The following is a 15974-nucleotide window of genomic DNA, read 5'->3' as shown; positions in this document are numbered from 1 at the left end:
TCAAGTGTCCATTCTGATGCGTCTGAACGAATGGCCACACCCCTGTGACCATGAGCATAATGACTACCTAGGACGTGGCTCCCTGCCAGGCCCCAGGTGCCCTCTGCCTCCGGCAAGTCCTCCGTCTGCTCTCTGTCACTGGGCCTAAATCATCTTTACTCGGGTCAGAGAGAGAGAGCCATGTCCTGTACACTCTTTCGTGTCTGGCTTCTTCAGCTTCATGTGTTTGAGATGTGAGAACTCTATTTTTAAGTTTTTATTATGGAATAATTTCAAATACATACCAAAGTAGAGAGGAAAGTTGAGAGAATGTCCATGTGTCCATCACCCACATCAACTAGCTCGGCCTGGTTGATCTGTGAGGGGAGGGCTTTTTATCTGTTACAGTCTCAGCGGCGTCCTCAGCAACAGCTCCTGGCACATAGCAGGGCTTCGGTCTGTTTGTGGAATAATGAATTGTGGAGATCTACAGGGTTTTTCCGGAGAATGTTTCTCTCTTAGCTCCATCTCTGAATTCTCTTCTCACCTTTTATGGCCCGAGGCCGAATTCAGTGTCTGCCGGGAACTTAGGGCAATAAGACCCTGCATTGGGATACCTGAGTTTGTTGAATGGTGAAAGGAGGTGGGTGACCTCATCTTGACTTGAGAGGCATATATTATTTACAGTTCCTGTTTCAAAGCCAGCGGGCACAGCAGTAATGAATCCTGGGCCAAGAGAGGACTGATCTCTATCTAGAACATTTTCATAAACAAGGAGGGGAAAGATTAGTGAGTGGAGGCTCAGGGCTTTTGCCAGAACCAGATTGGAAAGTTTTTGCTTTAGGTACCAACAATTATCCCTGGAAAGCTAAACCCAAGAGCTGTCACGAATAACACTACTTCGCAAAGCGGGTGATAAATGAGAAAGGGCCGTGTGGTGAGAAGCAGAGGGGGGGCCAGGTTTGCCACCGTGAGCCACCCCCCTGTCAGCCAGAGACCCAGGCCCCTGATGCAGCAGCAGGAACGGGTCCTGCCACAGCACGTCCCGCCGCACGCGGCCAGCTCTCTGCGGAGCCAGGCTCAGCAGCGCGGCCTCAGGCACGCCACGGCAGGCTGGGCGCTGTCTCCTCCGAGCTCCTCGTTCCTGGATATCCACACTGTGCTTTCTGCACTTTCTCAGTTCCAGGCACCACTATGGGGACCCCTTTACTCCATTTCAGGGTCTACTCAACAGTGGGTTGTAAAATCAGTTCAGTGGGCCTGGTACAGAAAACCTTTTAAAGAAGGGTAGGTTGGAGAGGACGGGATGGGACGTGGTGGGGTGGGGTGGGGTGGGGTGGGGTGGGCTGGATGGGATGGATGGGATGGAGCGGAACACTGACTGGAACACAGAATGCATCACAGAGAGTAAAGGTAGTGTATAGCTTGAGGAGTCTGTTCTTGGGGTAGTACAATGAGGTGCTGTGCACCAGGTCATATAAAAAATGTATTTCTTACTGTTAATTATAATGAAAAGTTTTGAGGGGCAGTGCCTCTCTTCACCCTGATGTCTAAGAAATGACCCCAAAAGGCATCATGGAGGTGGTGGCCTCGTGCACACTGAGGGGTACAGGACAGAATGCAGAGGTTTGCTTGTTTATTTCTTTGTAACTCAGCAACAACAACACCGGCAGAAACCATTCAACCCTTTGCACACATGACCGCATCGACGCCTCGAGGCAGGAGGCAGGACAGCACCCGCCAGGGACAGGGCCTCAGGGTCAGAACAAGCTGAATTGGGTCCTGGCTCTGCCTCCGGCTGGCCGGCGTACACCTTGGGCAAGCTGTTTTCTCATTTTTACAGAGGGGGAGGTGGCACTCCCAGGGGGTGGTGTGTGAGGTTAAATGAGTCAGGAAGGTAAAGCTCTTAGGAAATGTCTCCATCGGTGAGCTCTATTGTGTCTTCCACAAGAAGAAACTGAGGCAGTGCCAAGCACTGTGCTGGTGGTAGAAATGCATGACAGGCTCCCAAGCAGGAACCAGCCTCTAGCCCAGGGGACAAACAGTTATCAAGTAAGTCACTGGCTGGTCCCAGTTACAAAGAGTGCCAGGCAAGAGAGGCACGGGGCGATGGTGGCGTGTGCGGGGACCAGCCTGGGCTGGGGACCCTCCCCAGGAAGGAGCGTGCCTTCCCCCGCAGAGCAGTGTAAAAGCCGTCCTGTTGGTGGCCTCAGAAATGGTTGAGGAGCTCCTCTGCTGCATTTGAGAGGGAAATGGACCCTCCTTTGCTCTCGTTTCTGACCTTGGAGGGTGGTACACTCACCTGTATGAGAAAAGCGACTGCTCTCTGCCATCCTCTGGGGACTCAGCAGGGTCCATTTAAAGAACGGGAAGCTGGCAAGGCTGGCCTGTGACCTGAGACACTGCCTGTCTCACTGGGGAGCCAAGATCCATGGGGCACTTAGAGATACCTTTAGGCCATTTCTAAATTCTATACTGAATGTCATCAAGGGCCCGAGTTCCCTCTACAGGTGATGAGGACTCAAAAGGACTTTTGGCTGGAAGGTATACTGTATACTTTTGTTACCAAATTTTAGAGTTAAATAGTCACAGCCACAGGTGTGGACCTGGGCAGGCCTGGGAGGGTGGTGTGCTGGGGATTGGAGGGGTGGGGGTCAAGGAAGCAGGTACAAGCACTGTCCTTCTGCACTACCCAGAAATACCTCCTTCCCCAAAAGGACTGAAGAAATATTGAGTCTGTGGAGCTAAAACTTTGAGGTAAATGGCTTCACCTGGTCTTAAAAGACCCCTCTGGGAAGAGCCTTCGATACACAGTCTATGTCTGGGAGACTTTACCCTGCCATTTCCACAGGGCCCATTCAGCCTTCCTGCTGGTCCCCTAACGAGCGGCCAGAGAGAACCCCCTGTGCTGCCTCCTCCCCCGCCCCATGGTCGGAGTGAAAGAGGACATTTCAGGTCCTAAGCCTGCTTCTCAGGGCTTCCTCCTCTGTGTGGATTTCTCAGAGGTTATTGTAGTACTGAGAAATTCAGGCTGTGTTTGAGGGAAAACTTTAAAATCTATGGTTCTTGGCTTTGCCGTGAAGTCAGCCCTCACTCTGGAAGCCCTTTGAGAATCTGATACAGTGAACTCTCTCCAGGAAAATCTGAACTCGCCCATACACATGGCACACTGTGCTGTATTTTATGGGGTTCGAAGAAGCCTGACATGGGACCTCAAGGAAAGCTGATGTAGGGGTTGGCAAACCCTGACCTTCGAGCCAAACCCAGCCCTTTGCCTCTTCTTGTGCAGCATTCAAACTAAGAATGGTTTTTGCATTTGTCTTAAATGGTTGGAGAGAACCATTTGTGACACATGAACATTGTATGAAGTTCAAATGTCAGTTCCCATAAAGTAGGTTCTGATGGAAGACAGCCATGCTTACTCATCTCTGTCTTGTCCACCGCTGCTTTTGTGCCAGAGAGCCCGTGGTCTGCTAAGCCTAAAGTACTGACCAGCTGGCCCTTCACAGAGAGTTTGCTGCCCCTGCTTTTCGCAGCAGGAACCCTGGTTAAGAAGGCTTGCTTTAAATGCTTCACTTTTACTTCTATGATTGAGCCATAGAATTTAGATGGAGAAGGGCCTTTGAAAAGCACCCCCATTACCAAGGGCAGACGAGGACGGTGCTCCCCGTGTCTTTGGAAGCAGGGTTCGAGGGGTCATGTCTTGGGTTCTCCTTTCACTCTTGCATAGGTTTCTAAACTGGCAACCTTGTAGATAGCCTTCGGGTGGTTTCCCTGAAGTTTTGTTTCAAGAGCATCATAACAAGTTTTCGAAGTTTGGTAACAACTGCTTTATAAAGGGGATCCTCCCTCCCTCCCCTATAATGCAGGTCAGGAGAGCTGGGTCTAAACACCCCTATAGAAGTCTTGTCTGATTCATAGACACATTGTAGCTAGCTGAACTCCTTGGATCGCTGGAATATTTGCTAGGTGTGAGGGAGAAGGTTAGTGTTAGCTAATAAGAGTTTCCAAAGTAATGCTTCAAATAGAGTGTGTAGAAATGTATACCTTTTATATTCCAGCAATAAGGAGGGGACAAGGAGAGAGAGGAAATAGTTGAATTCCATCAAAAGCTGCTTTGACAGACTTTAGCTGTGGCTGTCTATTCAGAATGCCTGGTGATCTGAGGGACTTGGTCTGTTTTTGAGCTATAGTTATATAAGGTCTACTGGAAAGTTCTGCCCATTTTTGGAATAAAACAAAATACAAATTTTTCTTACCGTCAATAAACTTTATTAAATAATATAATTGCCATTATTATTAATGATTTCTTGCCAGCGTGAGGGCAATTTGTATATCCCATTTTTGAAAATGTTTTATCTTTTGATGCGGAAAATTGAACCAGTGCTTGTTTGATATTTTCTTCATTTTTAAATTTTTTGCCCTTCAAAAAATTTTGTAAGGACAAAAACAAGTGATAGTCGGAGGGTGCTAAGTCCGGGGAATATGGTGGATGTGACAGACATGCTTCTGTAGCATTTCTTCCTTATTGAAATTCGTAAAAATTACAGTGGCGTAAATGAACTTACTTTATCAGTAGCCATGGGTACACTATCGCTTCACTCATAAGACTAACATGAATCAACTTTGTTTTAGTTAATTTGCTACGTCAGTATGTATACATTAAGTGATAAAAATAGAGAGGCACACATGCGCCAAATAAACGTGCTTACGTGTCAAAACTTGTGATAGAAATGGACAGAACTTTCCGGTAGACCTTATATATACAGACTGCCCTGGAAGTGAAGCAGCTTTCTCTTAGAAGTGGTTTGGATGAAAGGTAGCAGACCAGACTGTAGGGGTGGAGGCACTCAAGCCACCACTTTGAGGCACTTTGCCCCTGCAAGCAGCAGCAGGGGCCCCCGTGCTGCCATGGCTCTCTCCCTGGGACCAGGGAATGGCTGGGAGCCAAGTGGCTTCCCATGTTTAAATGCCATGAAGCTAATCATTTTGGGCTTATAAAGCAAAGGGGTCTTGATTTTCTTCTCCCCTCAAAGGTGGAAGCAACTTTGTCCAATAGAGTAGAGGTCACCACCTGGGGGACCCACTCAGCCACGCTTACATTAAAAAATAAGGAGATCTAACATGAACCTTTTATACCATATTCCTAAACAAAATGAATGTCTCCTAACATAGTGAATAACTAACCTCCTAACGCAAGTCTCTGTTATCATCCTCCTGAACAAGATGGAGGAAATGACCATGGCTGGTTGGTTCACAATGGATTTTTAACAACCACACTCACAAAGTGAGCTGGTGGGACTGGATGTCAGCTTTGTGAGAAGGACGTTTGTAGCGGGCCAGGGAAAGGGTTCTGAGCCTGACCCTGTCTTGCACACGATTTTTATGTGCATCTGGATAGAGCGACAGGAGGCATGCCAATCAAATTTCAGGATGACCAAAAGCTGAAGGATATAGCAGATAGGTCTATGACAGAATGAAAATGACATTTGCATAGTGCTTCAGAGTTTAAATGAGCTCAGCATCTAGGTATATTTATTATCCCCACTTTTTGGTAAATAAACTGAGATTTAGGGAGGGAAATTATAGAATCATTGACAGGCTAGAAATAAATTCCAAAATAAGAAGAAATCAAGATTACATATAAACGATTGCATCTGGATTTGGAAAATCAATTTCAGAAAATTGGGTGTGTGTATTACTTTCCTAAGGCTACCACACCCAAGTGCCCCCAACCGGGGAGATTAGAATAACGAATTGTCTGTCCCTTCTGGAGGCTAGAGGTCTCAGGTGTCAGCTGGGACATGCACCCTCCCAAACCTGCGAGGAATAATCCTTCCTTTCCCCTTTCAGCTCCTACTAGCCCCAGGGGTTCCTTGACTTGTGACAGTGTCACTCTGTCTATGGCTTTTCACGTGACCTTCCCTCTGTGCATGTCTGTCTCTGCATCCAAATTCCCCTTCTTATAAGGACATCAGTCATACTGGATTAGGGCCCAACCTGGTGACTTCATCTTAATTTGATTACATCTTCAAAGACCTTATTTCCAAATAAGGTCACATTCTGAGGTCCTGGGAGTTAGAATTTCTACATATCTATTTGAGGGACACAATTCAACCTATAACAGTATTAATTAGATTGGACAAATTTGTGATTAATCACAACTACTTAAGAAATGATAAAACATTAATATTATCTTAGGCATCAGATTAATTTGAGGGTTTCTGCCAAGTAGGGGGTCATTCCACCGAACAGGGCATTGCTTAGACCAGAGTGGGGAACGGATCAGTCAGCTCTGGCTACCACATTCTGAGATGGAGATGGCAGAGAAACGGTCAGGAACCACAGCAAGCACAGGGCAACAGGGGGGCCGGGCCAGGTCGTGGGCAGCCCAGCACAGGCTGGACTCTCTGGACGTTTTGCCTTGTTTCTATAAAGAAAGTCCAAAAGTATAACCAGTTCTTGGTTAACAAAATTAAAAGTAGGTGGGGGGGGGGGGAGTATTATATTTAGAGAAAATTCCAGCGAAATGATAACTTAAAATTCTGTTCCAACCCAGCATTCCAACCAGGCAAGGCACTAGGCAGTCAAGTTTCAGTTCACCGATGTTGTACAAGCATTTTAATTATGAAATTCTTGCTTTTTCTTGTAGAATATTTTAAAAAAGAAAGTTGAGTTTAGATAAACCTATTGACATTTCAAAGGTAGGAGGAATTGTAGGTTTGACCGTTACAGTGAATAAAATTATTTCAAGGAAATGGATGTTCAGAGTCTGCCGTGTGTCCTGCTTTGCATTAGGTCCCTTCCGGGATAGGAAAGGATACTAGGACACACGTGAAATGTTAGAGGAAGGACCCCAATGCGCGATCCAGGAGGTGCCATTGGTGAGATGGGGGTGCGCTGGTGTTAGAGAAGGCTTAGAGGGAGGGGGAGCCCAACACAGGGCCTGAAGGAAAGCCGGCATTTTGGAGACCCCATGCGGAGAGCAGGGCAGCCGGCCCCGTGCCCGGGCCTGGACGATCAGGGAGTTTTCGGGGCGTTAGAACAGCCATATGTTGATCTGCTGACGTCCAGATGAGGACAGGAGCACGTGTCCCTGGCTCCTCCGAAACCCTGTCTCTGACTCAGAACAGCAGGGCTGTGAGGGAACCGCACAGCCGTGGAGGAAGCGAGCCTGGAGTCCGCCCGTCCCTGGCCGTGCTGCGGTCCAAGCACCACCACACCGGCCGAGACCCCAGTGCTCTGTGGCCTTGGAGCGCTTTGTAAGATGAGTTCGGTGGCTTTGCTGCTCAGATGCAGCTGATGGATCTAGGATGACTATAACCTTGTTTCCATAAGTTCTACTTCACCCCCCACTGCTGACACCAGAGTCATGCCCCTTAGATCACCCCTAGACCTCTCAAATCCAAGACCTTACTTCTGAAGGGATGCCAGAGGAAAAGAAATGTCATTTTCCCTGAACCCCAACCACAACGACTAGATACGTAGCCACCAAGTCCCTAAACACCCCTTGACCCATCTGTCTTGATGCAGTTTTCCCAAATCCTGGTTGAACCTGTTTCTGCCTCGTCCGGGCGATCAGGGCACCCTCGTGCCCAAGCTGACCGCTGCCGGGAGAGGAATCGCCGCTGACCAGGTGTCCGCCTGCCGGTTTCTCCAGGCCCTGTGCGGCTGCAGTGGTCTGGGCCGCCCCGTCCCAGGCCCTTCGTGAGTCAGACCGCAGCCTTCTCCTCACTCCACCTTTACTTCCCAAATGGAAAACCCTCTGGCAGGTCAGCCGCCACTGGTTCTGAACCTACATCACTTTTTGCTCTAGATAAAGTGGCAGCAAGAAGGGTGCACTTATTCATATTGTTTTTTAGTAGATGTCTGCTCAGTGCACACTATATGCCAGGCATTGTGCTTGGAGGGAGATGGAACGGTGAGTTTGGCCCAGCCCCCACCCCCAAGGAGCTCACAGATTAGTGGAGAAGAGGAGGACATCCAGTGTGCTGAGTGCTGTGTTAAGGGCTAGGAGAAATGATGGACATCTGTAAGAGGCCTTCTAAACTGAGATAGGAAAGGTGAGCAGAAGTCAGCTTGGTGACGAGGACATGGGGCAGAAGGTAAGGAAGGGAGACAGTTCCAGGTAGAGGACCAGCTGTGCAAAGGCTTGGAGGCAGGAGCAAGCCCATGAGTCCAGAGAATTTCATGGGAGATGAGGCTGGGCAGGCAGGCAGGGACAAGATCCTGAAGGGCCTCGGGTTCCTACAGGGTGTGTGTAAGAATCGGGCCTTTTCCCAAGGGCAGTGAAGCGCTGTTAGAAGAACCCTAGTTACTGGAGGAAGCACTCAGATGTTCAGGTGGGCCTTGGTTCAGCAGTAGTTCAGGATCCAGAGGCTTACAGAGAAATGTAAGGCTTCGTCCCTGACTCCAAGAAGCTCGTGGCATTGATGGGCAGATCACGTGGACTGTTGGGTAATGCAGCCATGTTGTGCATGGTGCCTGCCCGTGGCACACAAGTGCTAAGACTTGGAGGCAGAGTAGGAACTCACATTTATTGGGTGCCCATTATGGTTCAGGGGCACTGAGGCACCTGACACATGACATCTCATTTAGTCCTCAAGGCACCTGTTACCACCACATTCTCCAGATCAAAAGACCAAGGCTGAAAGAGTGACTTCACACAACGTCATCTAACCAGGAAGGGACACTGCAGGGATAAGAGGTCAGCCAGTGAGCTTCCTCCTACTCTGAGCATCCTCCCCTCAGTGTGGGCCATGGGATGGGGGGGGCTTCAAGGAGGAGCAAAGGTCTGAAGAGTTAGACGGTCGTCCCACATGCCCACTGTCACCTCTCAGGCTGTGCGGTGTGGGCTAAGAACCTGGCTTAGACGTAAGGGGAGGCATCCGGGATGACCAGCGAGTTAGGTGAATAGGGGGTATCTCTGGGAATTTGCCTGTCGGAACCGTGGAGTCCAGTCTTGTGCCTGCGAGGGAGGCAGCAGCTTTTCAAAAAATAAAACCAGTAAGTGAGGATGTAATCCCCAGTCCTCATCAAATCTGAGGATGCTATGCTGTAGACATACTATTATTAATAGGCAGTGGTGTTTCCCAGAGATAATTGCTTTGGAAAACTTGTCAAGTCTCTGTGGTTAATCATCAGGAATTGTGCAGAGTGGGGATGCTGGCTATATGAAATGGAAGTGAGTAGCTGACATGCACCTAAAATGTGCAAGGAAAATAGGGCCTGAGTCGGGTTGCACAACCAGGTGGGTGAGCCAAGTGCTCTCCTGTAGTGCTCTTCGAGAATGGCACACTCGCTCAAATGCCACAGGTGATTCTGAGAGCCATGGAAAGCCCAGAGGGAACTAGATGATTTCCCACACTAGCCCCTACCTCCCACCCCCAGGGAGCTAGAGGTCCTCTAAGCCATGTTAACTGAGCCTGATTTCCTGGTACATAATCAGCAAGTTGTGAAATTTAAACATCATGTGGCATCTTGGTCTGTTACCATGCTCAGCTGACCTCAGGACACAAAACCAGTTTTCATGACTAATAGACACCGATGACGGGAAGGTGGAGCACAAACAAGTGGATGCCCCGGGAGAGCCAATGCCAGAGCGCTTGCAGGTTCCCCGGGTTCTCTGTGCACACTCCCCTCGTCAGGGGCCGATGGGAGGGGGCTGGCGAAGAGGTGGTCCTGCCCCTGGAACAGGCGACCTGGGCAGGGCCCACCTTGGTGATACCACGTGGAGTCTCCTCCTGCCCGATCCCTCCGCCACTCTTCTTCACCCGGCTCCTGCCCCTCCTCCCCGTCGGTCCCCTTTGTACTCCTGCCCCCACTGAGGGCGCCCTATGGTTGCCTTCTGGGGTGATCCTTGGTGCTTCCCGAATCGCTGCCACCTTCTCCCCTTCTCAGCCCTCCTTCTACATCATTGCACCGCTGGCCCGTTTTCTGTCCCCCGCCCTCTGTCCAAGGGCACCCATCCCTCCTTCGATAGAGATCTTCAGGAGTGGCGTCAGCACACCTTTTCCCCAGGCGTGGGGCCTCTCGTGTCCAACGTGCGTCACTGTGGGGATGGGCTTTGTTGTTCTCTCCGCGCAGGGCCCTCCTCCTCTCGCTCTGTACGTACTGGAGATGGAACACAGATAGTCCCCATGCCTGGAGCCAGCCCTCCCGGGGGGATGACTAAGCACTGGGCTTCCCATTTCAAGGGCAACACATGCTTCCTTCAGCTTCAGGTCCTGTTTCCAACCCTCAGGTTTTCTGTGTCTCCCTCTGTCTCCCCACCGAGGTCTCTGAGCCCTACCTGCTATGCAGCTTAGGTCCCAGGAGATGATGCCACGCCTCACTGATGGGTTCTGGAACATTATTGCATCTCTGTTCCATGCTGTCCATCTGATTCTAATTTCAATCTGGGACAGTGTGAAAACAGAGTCCCCTGATGAGCTGTCCAGTCCACATTATGCACTTTCTCCTGGACTCACGGCGCTGTGCCACCATGCTGGCCTGCTGGCGAGCCTTTCTAGCTTCATTTCAGCCTAGTGGCTTTACCCAAACGTCTCCAGACTGAATTGGACCCTGGCTGCGTCTTCCCACTTCTCCAGCGTCCAGCCTTGCAGATTTCCCACACTCGGGAGGCATCATGCTGGGACCTGGATCTGAGTCTGGTGCTGCTCTTAACTAGTTGGGTGACTACGGCAAGTCCCCAAATATCTGTGAACTACAGTTTCTCATTTGCACCATGGGGGTGATAATCCCTCTTCCAAGGATCAAATGAATAAATGAATGTGAGAGTTCTTTGGAAGTTGTAAAGCGGCACTTCCAAAACCAGGTACAGCAGAGTTCTGCTTCAGGAAGAAATCGTAATAAGCTACTCAGGAAAAACAAATTATGCCACATTTGCAGAAGGCTGGCCCAAACAGTGGGAACTGGGTTTCTTGACTCTAGGGCATCTCAGAGCCTTTAATCTGGCAAAATGCATGGCAGAGCCAAGAGCCAGGCATGAAATAAAGCTTTATCTCAAAACTACTCTTTTCCTAGACTACTTATTAACATCTTTCAGGTTACTGGTTTCTACAGAACACAACATATATTAATATTATCCCTCCTACAAGTAATAATCCATCATCCAGGTCACTAATCCTGGGTAACACCAGTTAATCGGTGTCTGAAAAGGTATTGCCGGAGCCCCTTCGATCTTCCCGGCATCGTGCTGTGTGCTGTGTGCTGTGGGGGACCGGGGGCCTGGTGTTGGAGGCGTCTGCAGTCGGACTCTGACCTCCTGCCATCCTCACGTTGGACTCGGCCCCAGGCAGCCTGGTGAACCCATTGTCCTGTGTGCACATCTTCCGTGTCCCTGCTTCCCTGCTCTTGTCCCATCTTTCTTCCTGACACAGTGCCCTTCTTCCATCTCTACCAACACGCCTGTAACTCAGTCTTCAAGTCTCAGCCAAGCTCCTATTTCTCTAGGCCAGTTTTTCTAACCGTTGCAAACTGTTCCAGGCAGGAACACTGGCTCGGCACTCAAATCTCAGCCCCTAGAGGCAGAGAGCGTCATTTACACTTCCTGAGTGTCTCCCCATCCAGGACTTGACTGCCATCAGCCCTATTTGGAGAGCTTGAACCTCCAACTGGGGATGGGTCCTTTTGAGCTGGTCAGTCAAGGGCGGGTTTATTTATTTGCACATTCAGTTACTCAGTACACATTTATTGCTGGGCACCCAGAGTTGACTAAGACAAGGCCCCTGCCTTTAAGGAGCTCTTAGTCGAGACAAAAGCATAAACAATTCATTGCAAGCTAGAGTGTTGATTGTAATAAGGGAAAGAATGTGGGACCACAAAATAGGGAGAGTAGGTGGGGACCAAGGCAGGTTTTCCAGGAGATGTGCCCAGCCTACTCACTGTCCACGATAGGTAGGGCATCATATGGAACAGACACGGCAAAGTCAGGGGATCTGCTTGTGGGGGAAAAGAGCACTGGAGACTTTATGGAGGGGGGAGGTTTGAGTTTGTCCCCTGGGTCCCAGGGAAGGGCTCTCAATGGAGCCAGAGAGTAAGGCAGATGCTGGCAGGAGGAGTGTGAGATGGGAGCCGTCTCCCCCACTCTCCCAGACACACACATACACATATGCAGTCTATGGGGATCCCACTTCCCTGTTTTTCCATCATACCCTGTCACCCCTTCTTCCTTCTCACCTGAACTCATTTTTTCCTCTTCAAGTCCTCTGTCACCTCCCGGTCCTGGGGCCATCCATCATGACCTCATTGGAACAGCTCTATATCTGCTGTTGGTAGCTAGCAGCCCGCTTTGGCAAGAGGCTGGTCAGCGTGATGGCCACTTCCCACGGGGGGCCCCAGGGAGGAAGGTCAGCCTGGAGTCAGTGCTATCTTTTTTTCTTCTCACAGAAAACCAAAAGAGACGTCAATAACTTTGACCAAGACTTTACCCGGGAAGAGCCGGTCCTCACGCTTGTGGATGAGGCGATTGTGAAGCAGATCAACCAGGAGGAGTTCAAAGGCTTCTCCTACTTTGGTGAAGACCTGATGCCCTGAGCGGTCCGTCCAGGTGGAGTTTGGTGATGCTGCAAGAAGGGGTGCCGAGAAGATTCTTGCTTTTCAGAGGCTCAGAAGGTCTTGAACGACTTTTCCTCCCAGAGCCCCAGTCCCTGCCCACTCTATTTATTGCATCTCCTAACCCCAGGCCAGTCCCTCCCTCCTCTGCCTGGTGACCAGAAGGCACTCTTGGTTCCTGACTCACCAGTAAAGCAGAATCATGCTGGGTCCTCCGTTAGCTGGACACGTTGCTGTGGTATCTGTTGGCAATCCTGTTTCCATGTCTCGGGGGTTCCTGGCAGTGAGGTAACTTCAGTTCTTTCACTGCAAAGGAAATTTTGAAAAGCAAGCAAGAAGGCTCAGGCTCTGCTCTTGGACGTAGAGTTCCCAGTGACTTCTGCTTGTCAACCCTCCAGCCCTCCCACCTGCCACCCTCTGCCTTCTGTCCAGGAGAAGAGACTGTGCTTCTTCAGCATGAGGGCAGGCGCCCTCGGGGTGTGCCCACGAAGGAGAGAGACTAGGTGGTGCACAGGTTACCACCTGTGTTGGTTTGTCTGGAATGGCTAATTCTTGCTTGCTTTGGTTTTGGCTTTGGGGCATGCCAAAGCTGTGGAAGCATGTACGTCGTGGAAGAAATCACTCTGTAGAAGAAATTTAATTTTGAACTCTCTTAACATTTGAAAAATATAGTCTCAAATTTGCTCATTGGCCAAAAGATATAAATTCCAGTATTAATACAGGCTGATACTAAAGGGCTAATATGCAATGAGTAACCAATTTGTCCAGGGTTTATGCTCTTAATGTGTGAGTGGCACATGGGGTCTGTACAAATTGAGAGAAAAGGAAATAGGCCGTGGTCCTCATTATTGAAGTTTTGCCTGAACACAAAGGCCACCTCACTGATGGCCGAGACCCTGGGGGTCTAGGAAAGCGTGGCTCTCCAATTCTCTTCCAGTTTTGTCTTGAGTTCCCAGTATAAGCTCTGTTTATTTTCTTCAGCAGTGTGTTATTTTTGCGCACTTGTACAAAATGGTAGTACTACTGTGTCGTGGTTTTTAAACATTAAACATGTAAAGTGGACTATGAAATATCTGCTTTCGGAACAAGCAGAATGAGGTTCAACATGGGTTATGCAGAGGGTGTTAAGAGACTGAAAAGCAACTTGCTTGAAAACTGACAGTGTGGCAAGGCGGACTCTGAAGCTTGTTTCTGTGTGACATGTCATGGCAACTCATGCGGACACTATTTAATGGATGCGATGTTACCTCCTGTAGATATGCTAACAGTGTTACATTCTTTGATTTGCAAGGGTTCTCTGTGGCTTTGTGTATATGTTTCCCGAAGGTCATTTGATTATCTGTTTTCCTGAACTGATTTATCAGGGAATGGAATCCATTCCAACTGTTGCACGTGGATTTCCCAGCTCCCCCTAAATATATATACTTGTGAGTGGCAAAGTGGCACTAATGAAGCTTTTTGCCTTTTGTACATTTGAGATTTTTGTATATAGTGTTTGCTGCAAGGCCTGTGGAATTAATTCATTGAATTTAGAGGTATCAACTGCTGCATGTTCAGGCATATTATAAAATTTTAGTCTATGAAAGAATAATTCTAATAATGTCCAGGTGCAATACTCTGTATGTGTATTGGTTCAAGTTACCGAGAGATAAGGTGTGTTTGTTTCCTTGGTGGGGGGTGGGGAGGGGGGGGTCCTTTGTATTGTTTATTTCATTTTGGTTTGTTTTAAAAGATGTCAACATATATTAAGCTATATTAAATCTCAAATATAGTTCTCCTGTGCTCTATTATGCCCTGATAGAGATGGGGAAGAGAAAGGAATGTTTTTGATGGTGGTGTCAAAGCTTGGACAGTGACTACTCGAGCCCATAGAGAGTTGGTGTCCATATTTGCACCTGGCTGGTCATAGCCTTTGTTACTAATGGTGACATTCAGTTCTCTTTTGTTTTTATTTTTTAAAAACTCAGGTGTAATTATTATCTGTTATTACGATAATTTCAAATATTATGCTATATCAATCTGTGTGTTTGGCATACCAGTGAAGTGATGAGGAACAGTAGATTAATTTAATTTATCTTCGGTAACTTGACGCACTGGGGAGAGACTATCTCTGGAGTTGAGTACAAGCACAGAAACATCTTCATGGTGGCATCATCTCATTTCTTAGGAAGACACGACAATACTGCCCATCATACTCATGCACCACTACTGCTCTCTTTTTCCTCTGTTTCCTTCACCATGATGGACCTTGAACAGCCAAGCAAGCTCTAACTGCAATGCCAGATGGCCTTGGCCAAGGTTTGGTGGCATTCCCATGTCGGTGGGGAATGGGCCCTTCCAGCAGGACACCTGGCATTTTTGCTGGGAAGTCAAACAATAATACATTCCACCCGGCAGCTCCAATAGGTCGCCTGACCCAGAGACGCCCCCTGTCGGTCAGTACCCAAAGTTCCACACTTGCTGGGACGCCACTTCCTTGGGGTTGGAGCTGCTCAATTTTCACACTGGCAGATTCAAATCCCGTGTAGTCTATAGAAAAACGCTTGTGTGTTCCTTGAGCATTCATTGTTTCATTTTAGTTTTCACAAGAGTTTGGAAGTGGACACACAGTTACATTTCTGCTGATTCTTTCTAATCTTTCCAGCTCTCTCTCTAAGATAAAAAAAAAAAAATGAAGTGTAAAAAAAAAAGCCAAAAAATATATGAAGGATGGCTGTCCTCCTGTGTTCTCTCATTATGGAAGTGAGAAACTTTGTGAAGTGGAAACATATTTTTTTCCTCCAAAGGTGAAAAAAAAAATGCATTCTTGCTTTAAAAAAAAAATGGCTAAAAAATTACCTCTTTTTAAATTATGTGCAAAGTAATTCTGGCTAAATAGAAAATGTATTCAATTTTAGGGATTTTTTTTTTTTTTTTGTATTGTGATGCTTTATTTGTATATTTTTTCCCTTCTGGACGTAATTGTAATTTCTTGCCATTCGTTAGTGTTATTTCATTGTAAACATTATTGTGCCAAATGTACTGTATTCAAAAGGATGTGAATGTGTATTGTTTCAGAACCTAATAAATACAATGATGTTAAATCTTACTTCTCAGTCCCTTGAGTATGTTTCTCTCCTTTGTGAGGGGCAGGTGGCACTAATGAAGCTGCCTTTTGGAAATTAGAGATTCCAAAATTCGAAAGCCTGAGCATAGTTCCAGCTTTCCCCCTCATCCTTTGAAGATGCACAAAAGTCGCCGATAACCTTACTTACAAATACCCTCTGCCCCCCCTGACTGGCCTCTGTGCTTCTGGGACTGCCACCCAGAGGGACAAAGGGGGCCTGAGTGTCCTGGACATGGCGCACAGCTGTCCAGGACACGGGTAAACCCAACAGGCGGTGTGCTTGTGTTTGTCTTTCTCGAGAAGCAAATGCTGGCTCTTCTTGCAGCCGGTGCCC

The 15974-nt window shown here is 48.3% G+C and overlaps 1 protein-coding gene across 2 annotated transcripts in view; it reads left to right on the top strand.

Moving 5' to 3' along the window:
- Positions 1 to 15622, top strand: part of PRKCE (protein kinase C epsilon) — a 512328-nt gene extending 496706 nt beyond the window's left edge. For both annotated transcript variants that reach the window (XM_066378351.1, XM_066378350.1), the window contains one exon: positions 12370 to 15622. In XM_066378351.1, the coding sequence (XP_066234448.1) occupies positions 12370 to 12516 (147 nt within the window). In that variant the 3' untranslated portion in view covers positions 12517 to 15622. The remainder of the gene's footprint in view (positions 1 to 12369) is intronic.
- The last annotated feature ends 352 nt before the right edge of the window (positions 15623 to 15974 follow it).

The sequence above is a fragment of the Saccopteryx leptura genome, chromosome 3 (genome assembly GCF_036850995.1).
Source record: "Saccopteryx leptura isolate mSacLep1 chromosome 3, mSacLep1_pri_phased_curated, whole genome shotgun sequence".
Lineage (NCBI taxonomy): Eukaryota > Metazoa > Chordata > Mammalia > Chiroptera > Emballonuridae > Saccopteryx > Saccopteryx leptura.
Note: the sequence above shows the minus strand (reverse complement) of the source record. Positions and strands in the feature narration are given on the sequence as shown.